Genomic DNA, 12264 nt, shown 5'->3' on the forward strand with positions numbered 1-12264 from the left:
TTTTGCCATAAAAGAACAATCCTGTCGTAGAACAGGGTATTTCATGTTTAATAGTGACTCTTTGAAGTTTAGTAAAAAGATAATGTTTTGATAACCAGTATTAAAAGATAAGATTGGAGAAAAATAACATGTTTGAAGACTCTTAGAAAAAATATACTACCTCCGTTCCTTAATGTTCTTTACGGTTACTATTTGCACGAACTCCAATACAATATTTAACCTCTTATATATCCATTTTCGTATGTGAAAAAAATATAAAAATTTGATATTTTGAAAATACATAACAAGACCAATCTAATAAGATCTTACATGAAATATTTTGATGTATATAACTGTGAGAATTCACGCTACAAGTTTTCATACTTTGGACACATATTTCAGAGCGTAAAGAACATTAAGGAACGGAGGTAGTACATGTTAAGTAAAAAGATAATATTTTGATAACCAGTATTAATGTGTTGAGTAATTTTTATATTATTTTTTTAACCATAAAGATTGAGTAAATAATCACCACTAATTTACAAAACCATGGATAATTTAGAACCCATGATTATCATAATGATCAATGAGTTGTACCCCCATCTGTCACCATGTCATTAAGATAGGGAAGAAATAAAAGTAGATAATAAATAAAGAGTATTGAAAGAATGAGTAACTAGCATCTCAATTAATTAAATAAATAAATATGTATGGAGTAGGTTTTTTTTTTTTGTTTTTGAGTACGCATGTATGGATTAGTATTTAAGAAAATACAAACTTTTAGGAAAGACGGTTTAACGGTTAGACCAATTGTATGCATGCACTTAACTAATTAGTTAACCGCTGAAACCAATTAGTTAAGTTTGAAATTCAATTAGTTAAGCAACGAAATCAATTAGTTATGCAACCGAACCTATTAGTTAAACATTGAACCAATTAATTAGTTAAACAATGAAACTGATTAGTTAAGCAATGTGATCAATTAGTTAAGATTTTATGAGTTTTAGTTACTAATAAATTTGTTCGAAAATAATAACTATTCGACTCATAAATTTAACTATTTGTTTTTATACTTTAATTATTTTGTTATTCAATTAGTTATGATTTTATTACTTATAGTTATGTTTTACCCTAGTTTAATTAGTACCAAAAAATAGTGGTCTAACCGTTAGACGGTCTTACACAAAAGCTTTTGTTAAGAAAAAGATGATAAAGATTTTTTTGGTGGTAAAAAAGATGATAAAGATAATAAGTACTTTGTAGTACTTTTAAAAAAATAATACTTAAGATATGGTCAAAGACTGTATACATTCTATTAGGTTACTAATTACTGAAAATTTCATTGGTGATAAATAATGGCACAACAATATTTTGAAATAGTTAAAATAGATAAAAAGCTTTATAAAAATAAGATATAGAGTAGTACGTCATGTAACATTAATATGGAGTATTGAATATATATAAAACAATTTTTTTTTTTTTTTTTATATGGAAAGGTACACGGTTCTAAGGTCTTCATCTAAAAGCCTCCCTATCTCAGGGAAAGACTAATAGATAAGAAAATACAACTAAAACTTAAAAAGATAAAAGTAAAATAAAACACCTAAACTAAACCAAAGTTTCTCAAGGAAGCCAAAGAAATAAGGCTTCTCAAGGAAGCTGAGACAACGGAGGTGACAAAGTAAATAGAATGTTCAACTCGGCCGGAGACGATTTTCTGCCATCAATCTTCCAACGCTTCATCAACAAGATTCAACTCTCATCCACCAATTGTTATCGACAAATTATTCCAAGCATGTTTCAATTCCTGTAACAATTGACAAATTAGGTTACAATTACAAGAAAATTCCTGTTTTTTCCTTCAAATTTTATGTCAAAGCATCTTGCGATGCAGGCCATGGCTAAAAGCCGGTCAAAAAGCAAGTAATCTTGCTTGAATTTCCATAAGAACAAATTAGACAAACTAAAAAAAATCAATATCAAATTCTTCACCACAAAGAAGGGGGACATGGAAGGAAGGAGGCAGCCATGGAGATGAAAAGGACCGTAGAAGGGGCGGAAAGATGAAGCTCTTTGGGCTATTTTGAGAAATTTAAACCATGAAAGTGTTGTCGGTGGGGAGATAAGTGCTAGAAGAACTTTTGTTACTTGAGAGCCCCTCTCTCATCCTTTCTCTCTCTAGAGTTTTCTTTTTTGTGTGTCTGATATATAGTCATGAAAAAAATATTATTTAAAATCACATAAGAGTTTACCATTAGTTCAACTTCCACTCACAAAATGTTACCAATAAGCATGATTTTCTTTATCCAATTACGTAGTACAAACCATATGGTCCTACACTCCTACTCCGAGGAAGTCTTTGTCACAAGTGACTTGTGTCCATATTGGACACAAGTGAGTACCAATACAGAATTTGGAGTACCAATACAGAATAAGTTAGTACTAATACAAATTATGTGAATACCAATAATAACACATATGACTTATATTGGTGGTATTTCTAAGCAATTTTGCATTTTGGTACTGACATATTATGTGTTGGTACTCAAGATGATTGTATTTGGATCACTTGTGTCCATGTGGACACAAGTCACTTGAGGTTTAGAAACCCTCCTCCTACTCCTACCTAAAAACATTTCTCTAACATATTGTTAAATTATCGAGTTTGATTACATGTATATTGCAAAAAGTATACTTCATATATTGCTTGTATACAATTATGATGTGTGTTTACCGATAGAAGTTTACATATATATATATACTAGATTATATTTTTAAAAATAATTACCATTGTAAATTTCATTGTGACTTTTTATTGATGTTATTGTTTTGTAGCTTTTATTGTGTTTTTTTATTTTATTTTTTATACTAACACATTTTCCTAAGCTATATATAGTTTGAATAGAAATATAAATCATATAGGAACTCAAAAATAGACAAAAAAAAATAAGATAGTCATATAAAAAAAACATATGACACTCCGTAATAAGGTTAGCCTAAAAAGGCAATAGTTGGGTAAAGCTAAAATTTATAAGATTGTATTGATAAAAGATACTAAAATAAAAATACTTTTATATCCCAACAACATGGATTATTGTTTTTCAAAAGACAAACTCATTATTTATATACCACGTAGGTTATTTTAACATTAGGAGGTTGCAATTAACATAGAATTAGTGGATGAATATATTATGTAGTATCAAAAGTTTGAAATGTACGGGTTTTTGAATAAGTTTATATATTAAACAAATTCATGCATCGCACGGGTTTCAAACTAGTAACGATATATCTATACTATATATTAAAAGGCATTTATAAATAAGTTTATGTGCCACGTGGCGCGCTGTCTATGGATATTTCATTTCATGTAATGACATTTATTAAAAACATAAAAATGGAGCATGTATAAGGCTTGAACCCTTGACCTCATGTTTAGATAATGAAGTCTTCCCCACTAAAGCTATAACATGTTTTATGTTACGGAGTATTATTATAGAAACAAATACTAATAAATGTAATACAAGACAAATTGATCACTAACATTTTCAAATAAGAATAATATAAATGTTCCCTAGTGCAGTAACCCGGGCTTAAACACTAGTTTCAAATTAAATGCAGATCACTCCTATGAGGGAAGCAATAGAATCTTTAGTAAGCAGATCACTCCTATTTATGTCTTAAATCTTAAAAATGGAATTTTTTTTATTTTTTATTTTTTTGTATAAACCTATCCATCACCCTTGACAAACCACCCTTGGCTCCTATTTGGGTTTGGGCTTGGTGCTCCGAAAGCCGGTGTAATATTACTTAAGCCTGATAGCTAGGCAGTAGCTAGTGAATATATTGATGATAAGTATGTTTTGGATGGGGAGCAGGCCTGAGAATTTTATTGCAAGACAGATTGCCTTGAATCAAAATATCTGTCTCTGACCAAAATTGTAAATGTCTTAGCATATTTCAGTTATCAGTGGAACAACGAAGAAAATGGTAAATTCTACTGGCCGTAAATGTAATTGTTCAACAAGCTACCAATAAGCCAAAAAAGTATGATGTTACATACCAAGCAAAACAATTGCACTTGAAAACTAACCTGTTGACCACGAGAAGTCATCCTCATCCCTACATCTTCCTTGTTTCAGTAGCTTCCGTGATACAACTGGTCGCATTAATAGATCCTTTAATTAATAAACGCCTTGCTTTAGTTCTTTCAAATACTGTCTAAGACTCACAAAGATCAAGCAGCCCTAATATATTTTCAACCACAACCTGTGAGCAAACAAAAGCTATTAATGGGACCACTCTGCATCAACCATCCAACGACTAGAGCTAGCAAGCCTAATAGTCACAAGTGAGATTCTTGACCAAGAAGAAATCTCTAGATTTAACACACCAAGACCAACGTATATTTGGTATAGTAAGGTTCTATATACACCCCACTAATGGTCATCTACCTAAGCTAGAGTTAGGAGGGGCTGCTGCCTGCTGATAAAACTTACACTTGTTCTAAATATACAACAAATCTTTAGATGCATAATTCCCCTTAATAGGAAATTGATCATTAAAGAACGAAAACACTTCACCATACTTCCAGAAAGTGTCATTTAAACTCTCCTCTTGCTGTTTGAGGTATTCCCCACTTCTCATTCTCCATTCATGTCCATCCCTCCGTTTCTACCAAGGATATAGACTAGAGGCAGCATAAGAAAAATCCAGTTTTTGTGCATTTATGCATACTTGCAATAGCCAGCACATCACCTATTGTCCTTAAACATCCCTTTACTGCATTAACTGTATTCATCGACCTTGTCTTTCCTGCTACAATTGTGTCAGACAAAGACTGGATTTTCTTAAGCATGTGTTGTTACTTGTTACTTGTTACTTGTTACTTGTTACTTGTTACTTGTTAGGTTACAACTTACAAGGGACTGTGTAACATAGATGCACTGACCCCTAATCTGATGGATAGACAGAAATTGTCAACAAAAGCCTTGAGGATAATCTCAGATGCTTCGTCACAGACAAACCCAATTTTTGGGGAAGATGGTTACCTTGGGCAGAGTATTTGTATAATACCATCTTCTATTCATTCCTCTACCCAATGTATCCCCTTCAAAGCTTGTATGAAAGGACCCTCCTCATTTCACCAGATATGCAAAAATCAGCACCACGGTAGCTACAATTGAAGTTTGAAGAACAAATATTGGAAAGGGATGCAATCCTAGATGATCTTAAAGGTCATTTGCTTAAGGTTTGACTCAGGATGAACTTGACTCAAGACTGCAAACTGCAAACTGCAAACTGCAAACGCAGAGAAGTGTAATTCCAAGTGGGAAATAAGGCGTATTTGAAAAGCTGGCTACTCAGTTTTATGGCCCTTATCAAGTGGTGAATAAGGTTGGTTCTGCTGCTTATCAGTTAGACAATCCACCCAGTTTTCCATGTTTCTCAGCCAAAGGCAAAAGTTGGTGGAGCACACACCTCTGTCTGATGGGATACCATCACAACTATCTGCTGAGTTTATGGGAGTGGAGCCTGGAGCCTGGAGCCTGCTGCAGTCCTCGGGGTTAGAAACGTAGATGGGGATTCTACCAAAGAACTGGAAGTGCTCATCCAGTGGGCAGGACTTCAGATATATGAAGCCAAGATTTAGAGGTGGATATTTGTAGCAAAGCAGTGGAAAGCTGAAAGTCCATGACTGCCAGTTGTGCTGATTGTAGAGAGAGAAACACATTGGGAGGATTCCACAACTCTAATTGTGGATAACAGTTAGTTGATTACTCTGATTTCTAATAGTAGTTAATTAGCAACCCCTATATTCATTGTTTGTTTTTTGTTTGTGTTTTCACTGATTTGGCCAAGGAATGCAACTGATTCGTCGCAAAAGATCTGACAAATCTAACTAATTGTCAAATGTAACCATAAATCAAAGGAATTTGAAACAGTTTTATATCCACCTTCAGAGGGAAATGACAAAACAAAAACAAATTTGACTACAATCATTTATGTACATTTTAAACATAAGTTTCAAAATGCACTTTGGTAAGAACAAACTAACTTTTCACTAGAGTCAGCTGAACAAAATGATCTTACCAGTGATCCATATCTGCTTGAGCTACAAAGCAGAAAAAAACGTCTTACTAGTATCCCAAAATGTCGTCAAATTAATCACCAACAATGCAAAACTTACCAACAAGACTACATGAAATTCCATATTCTGAAGTACCTTAAAGAAACTCACCAAAAAAGGAAAACATTTACCTCGAACTAGTTGAATAGAATTTCAGCAAAAGGAAAATTGAACAGAGAGATGGAAACCAGGGGGAGGGATACAAGTTGCTGAGTGAGAAATTGAACCTACCAAATGCAAAAATATGCTATCTAAATATTCATAAACATTCGCCCAAATTCACAACATAGCCTGAATTTCTCTACTGAATCCTAGTTACATTCACGAAAACTGATTTTTTCGTGCACATGAACCATTTACCTCATTGTAGTTCAATTTTTTTTTTTTTTACCTTAAACTCCTTTCCGATTGTTGATGGCGGTTTCAAACGATCTTCAAGCTTCAGCAAGCGCAACTTTCTCTTTCCTCCTTCAGTCGGAAACTTTCTCTCTCTTCCTTCTTAGTTCCCTGCAATTCAAAAATGTTGCAAATGCCTATATTTTTTTAAAGGTAAGATGGAGCTGCCCTTGCAAGGAGGGGAAAGATATGGGGGATCCCTCTTGCAAGGGGTAAGGTTTCTTACCCCTACCTGCATTTCCAAACTTTATAAGATGTTTTCAACAAGTATACTTACCAGTCATCACTTTTATCACGCAATTAATAAAGTACCCCAACTTTGCCGGTGGAAATGCACTTTGCACATAATATGAGAGTATATCTCCATATGTAAATGGGTGTAGACAAGCTCTATGGTAGAGCCATTCAAAACTCAGAAGCTCACTACCATTCTATTGTTTTCTCATGTATGCAGGAACTCAGATGCCTAGTTATTCAGGTGCCCCATTTTCCACTATAGCCAAGAAAATCCTACCTCGTCGATTTCAGAATTCAATACTCGATGTATTAACACAAGAATTAACTCAAACTCTGAAAGATGCTTTCTATAAAATTTCAAAATATTAGATGTCTTTGAAGAATAAATTGGTAAAAACATGTTGCATGTCTCATTTGAGAGTAAAAACACTGGACATTTTATTTATTTTTCTGAAGGAAATAAGCTTTACATTTTAATGCCACTTCATTTCAATATAACAGAGACTTGAACAATTAGGATGCAGACCAGCCCAAGCAAAAGCTCTCAGGCTTCCAAGTTGAGCGGTTATGTCAGCCTGATTGTATGGCGCCTCGTTGGTAAAAGATGATTCTAGATGGCAAAAATCATCGCAATTACTATTGGGCTAGCATCTGAGATGCCAAGACTACTAACTAACACCAGTTACTGGCTGCAGTGGTCAGTCACCACCAACCAATATTTATAGTTGCTTCTTCAACCAATATATACTTTGACTTCAATCTCTTTCTTCAACGCAAATGGTTTGTTTCTACTTTGCATCCACAAGCTCAGCTGGTTCTTCACAGGATTGCATCCACAATGGGGAAAGTGCAACAACCTTCCCGATGATGATCAGTGTAGGGGATACCAGTCCACTACATCTAATTTTATCAGCAAGATTCTCCAACTTTGAAAATACCTGTTCAAATGAGAATCTAGTCACACAGTAATCTAAAATGTGCCTCCCTAGTTGAGTTCGTTGTATGAATAGAAATCACATTACCCAAATTTACCTCATATTACTATTTTATGACAAGACAAACTCAATATAAAAGGCAAGGGACTATCCAGATCCTACTCTAAAAGGTAGCCGATAATTCATTCCAGGACAGAGGTAAAGTGAGTACTATATATAATACAATTGAATACATGATTGGCATTTCCACTAATTCCAGCATTCCTTCATTAGAAACAAAATATGATCTTATAAATGTATCCCAAAGCCCTAGTTGAAACTTGAAACATGTCCAAAAATTATGTGCAAGTTTGGTCAGCATTGGAAATGGATCTGCTTACTCCCATTCTCATAAGAGGAGAATTTGGCCCAATCACTTAGAGGTTAATGTTATTGTACTGTCCTTCAAGACCATTAGCAGTTTACTCAATGTAAGCTCTATGACAATCAAGGGAGCATTTTGCTTTCTTTGTTTGGTGCAATTTATGCCTGCATACAGTTGAAACCAGGAAGAAAATGTGGGAAGATCTGCTGAGTGTTGCTCCGTCTGCAAACGCTTTGCCTTGGCTCCTTTCTGATAATTTTATGCAGCTTTAGTGACGAATTCAGAATAGAAGTAATGGTATTCGACTGAGGAATTTTCTGAATTTTAATCAGAGCTCGGTTGTTTGAGATCAAAAGAAAAGGTAACAGTCTATGGGTTGTCTCAACTCTTCCACATCAGATCACACCCCTTTTCTTTTTTATTGACTTGCTGATTATAATGGAGGAGGTGCAGAAATCATAGAAAGATAACAAATGTGTTCAAGCCTTGAAATAAAAATCCCTACCAATCTACACCTCAAATTATGTAATGCCAATGCAGACAGTACATAAAAATTATAAACAAAATTGAATCAAGGAACGGTTAGGTATTCCTTACCAAACGCTGTTGAGCAGTTGTCCCTCTTTCCACTGCAACAGCAGGAGTATCATTAGGCAGGCCATGTTGCACCAATTTCTGGGCAAGAGCAGGAAGTGTTGCCAAACCCATATATACAACTAGGGTACAGTCAGGGTCAGCAGCATTCTCTGCTACATACAACGGATCAGTTCCCCCATTCCTTGAGTGTCCAGTGAGATATCTAACACTAGTTGCGATGCCTCGATGAGTCAACGGAATTCCTAGTTCAGCTGATATACCTGAAGCAGCAGTAATACCTTACAAGGAAGAAAATTTCAGCTGGTAAATAATATTTGCTTCAGCATTTAGTCAGTATTAAAGTAAAGCAACTTTTTCATAGGGCGTGGCAAAGGGAGAACAGGTGAGAAACCAAAGGGACCCTTATGATAACATATAACGACTGAGAACTAACTACTTTTTCTTTGTTATAGAGACTGAGAATGACTTTATACAAGTACTGCGTATCACATTATCTAAAGGGACACTTATGATTTTATATAACTATTTGTATATACAAGTTAGTGCAATATTATGTCCAGTACAAGGAGTATCTTTATTACTTGGCTTGCAATTCTTAATAAGTTAACTATTAACTACCTAACGACAGAACTCAAAGGTGGAATGTGGCAACAGATGGTACTTGTGTCCTGTGTGGACAAGCTGATGAGAACATTTCTCATCTTTTCTTTGCTTGCTACTATTTCAACAAATGTTTGGAGTAAATGTTTGCATATGCTCAGGTGCAATAGATCAATTGATGACTTCCAATTAGAAGTTCTTCGGGCCGCAAAAGGGTGCATGAGTAAAAAGCCAGATCATAAGTTGCAATGTGTTTACAACATTTAGCTTTGACGGAACCAGAAGATCTTCAACAATTGCCTTGTTAACAGTAGAAATTTGTTAAGGTCTATTGTGTTTAAAGTTGCCTGTAGAAGTTTTGATGAGATGAGTTGCTTGTTATGTAATTTAGTTGTTGCATATGAAGGGTTGGTGTTCTAGCCCTTCCTAGAAAGTGGAGTTTACTAAACATTGATGCTTTGAGCAACTATTTTTTCTAGTTCACGATAAAATATGAAGTATGAATAAAGATACATTCCAAGAGAAATGTGCAGAATGAAGCAGGTCGTGATGGGAAATTAAATAAAATAGTACTACATTGATTGCTCTATGGATGAGTTATCCTTAGATACTACTAGAAACATTTCTATGCTTCATACGATTATACGAATAACAGATGCTTTGGTTGCTGTGGTTTTATTGCAATGATAAATGGAAATTTTAGTTTATTGCAAGAAAGTCATAATGCATCACTGTGTTATACCTATGAAGCACGACATAGTACAACTCAATGACGAGCACAATACAAAGTTTGATAAAAATAGGCTTGTGTATTGAAGTATGACAAATAAAAGCAGAGAGCTTATGCATTGAAGTATGACATTTTCATTAGACTAGTAATGTGAAAACTAAATGTCCACAAAGGTAGTTTAAATTATATCTCGACAAGTACTTTCATATTATAGTTGTACATAAAGGAAACATCAATTATATCTGGAAAGGTAGTTTAATTTATACATAAAGGTAACATCAAGAAGCTCGCAGAATAAGTACAAAACCCACCATTTTCTCATGAGTAGTAATTCCACTTCAAGTCAAAGATAATTGCAGAGTAAGGAAAGAGTTATTCTGACAGTGCACCCTGAAGTTCAGGCCGATAACATATTCGACCCTACAGCTAAACACAGCAAAAAAACTAACAAAACCTGACCTATTGGTAGACACAGGGAGGCAAGTAAAAGCTAATGATCAAGACACTCACCCTTTACTCCTCTTGCACACTAATCTGTCACAGTTAGAAACCTGATTCCAACTTATACTACAATTCTTCCCGCATTATTCCTTCCAATACTTTGATATAAAAACTAAACAGGTTTATATGCTTTCTGCAATATTAATTAACTAAGTTAACGTATGTCATTATGTGCTCTTGTAACATTCGAAAGAATTAAAGATCAACACTTGTAGTTAGTACATTCAACAACAACTAATAGAGCAGTACCTGGAACAACTTTAACTTGAATCCCCTTCTGCTGCAGGAAATCCATCTCTTCGCCACCGCGTCCGAAAATCTAGCACAACATCACACAAAATAAACCACAGTGATATGCTTTACTCAATCGTAGACACAAACAAATAGTCATTGTTAGCACATAAACATTACTTACAAGAGGATCTCCGCCTTTAAGTCTAACAACATTAGCACCAGCTTCAGCAAAACTCAACAGCAGCTGATGAATCTCCTCCTGTGTCCTACTATGGTAGCCAGCAGTCTTCCCAACATACAGAAGCTTAGCATTGGGGCCCACCATTTCCAACACATCATTCGAGACGAGGCGATCGTACAATAGAAGATCAGCAGATTGAATTATTTTGAGAGCTTTTACAGTGAGTAACTCAGGGTCCCCTGGACCAGTGCCCACCAAATACACATTTCCAATAACACCAGAATTGCCGCCACCTTGTGATTGGCTCTCTCTCTTTTCTCTCAATACCTCAAGCAGCTTCTTGAGTTCTGGTAGTTGGGAAGCAATGTCATCTTCCCTTCTATCCTTAGACGGCTGCGGCGGCGAAGACGATTGACAGTGTTCTTGAGATTGAGATGATTGAAATTGAGATATAACAGGATAAACCCAGTGCTCCCTTTGGTATCGCTCCACCGAATTCTTCTCAGTGAAGGGTGAAGAAGTTGAACAACATACAATTTGCCTATAATTAACGCAGATTTGGGTGTGAAAAGTTTTGGGTTTTTGCAGATTGGTATGAAATGCGGTGGAAGTTTGAATTGATAATGAATGAAGATGATTTAGAGAAGCCATTGAAAAGGGTAGCTTTCAACAATGGTGTTGTACAATAACGATTGAATGGGGTTTTATGAGGAATGATGAGAATGGTGAAAAAATGGTGTAATGGTTCATGTATGTTGGTGGTGGTGGCAAAGGGCAGCCAGCCAAGCAGCCGCAGCAGTAGACTTTGGGGAAGATGGAAAGCCAAAGTTAAGGCGGTGGGTGACCTTTTAGCCCATATAAGGGACAGGTTCATCCAACATAAACAAAAGGATGCTAAAATCAAATTTGGAAACCTATGGTCTATGGAACTTTACTAGTCTTGCAGCATTACAGAAAAACTTAAAATTGTTTTATTACAAATAATCATCATATTATTTTGCTCGCGATGTACTAATCCAATCACATAGGCTCTTTCACCCAATCGATTTTCAGCATCTAAATAACATTAAAGGATGTTATGGATTAACATTTTTAATTGGTGGAGTTAACACCCGCATCCATCAGGCTACACTAGAGCTGTCAAAAACTGACCCGACCCGAAAACCCGACCTGAACCGACCGAACCCGTAACCGACCATGACCCGAAATTACGGTAAAACAGGTAACCCGAAACCCGACCTGTACCTGACCCGAAAAAATCGATAACCGATTTTAACCTGATGTTGTAACACCCGAACCCGAACCCGACACCCGACCCGAAAATGACCGATAACCGAACTGACCCGACCGAACAATGACCCGAACCCGATTGATACCCGACCC

General features: G+C 35.5%; 1 protein-coding gene across 6 annotated transcripts; it reads right to left on the bottom strand.

The window, feature by feature from the left end:
- Nucleotides 1-1422: 1422 nt before the first annotated feature.
- Nucleotides 1423-11838, bottom strand: LOC110792952 (S-adenosyl-L-methionine-dependent uroporphyrinogen III methyltransferase, chloroplastic). Of its 6 annotated transcripts, none has more exons than XM_056833892.1 (6): nucleotides 10882-11838; nucleotides 10716-10785; nucleotides 8636-8913; nucleotides 6498-7677; nucleotides 4070-4135; nucleotides 1423-1786 (listed from the first exon to the last, which is right to left on the bottom strand). In XM_056833892.1, exons 1-4 carry the CDS (start codon nucleotides 11530-11532, stop codon nucleotides 7528-7530), a joined length of 1149 nt encoding a protein of 382 aa, XP_056689870.1. In that variant the 5' UTR covers nucleotides 11533-11838; the 3' UTR covers nucleotides 1423-1786; nucleotides 4070-4135; nucleotides 6498-7527. The 6 variants fall into 6 exon arrangements, with proteins under 6 accessions (XP_056689870.1, XP_056689871.1, XP_021853469.1 ...); XM_056833893.1 differs by having other exon boundaries at nucleotides 4070-4154; XM_021997777.2 differs by having other exon boundaries at nucleotides 4070-4245.
- Between the last annotated feature and the right edge of the window lie 426 nt (nucleotides 11839-12264).

The sequence above is a fragment of the Spinacia oleracea genome, chromosome 6, assembly GCF_020520425.1.
Source record: "Spinacia oleracea cultivar Varoflay chromosome 6, BTI_SOV_V1, whole genome shotgun sequence".
NCBI lineage: Eukaryota > Viridiplantae > Streptophyta > Magnoliopsida > Caryophyllales > Amaranthaceae > Spinacia > Spinacia oleracea.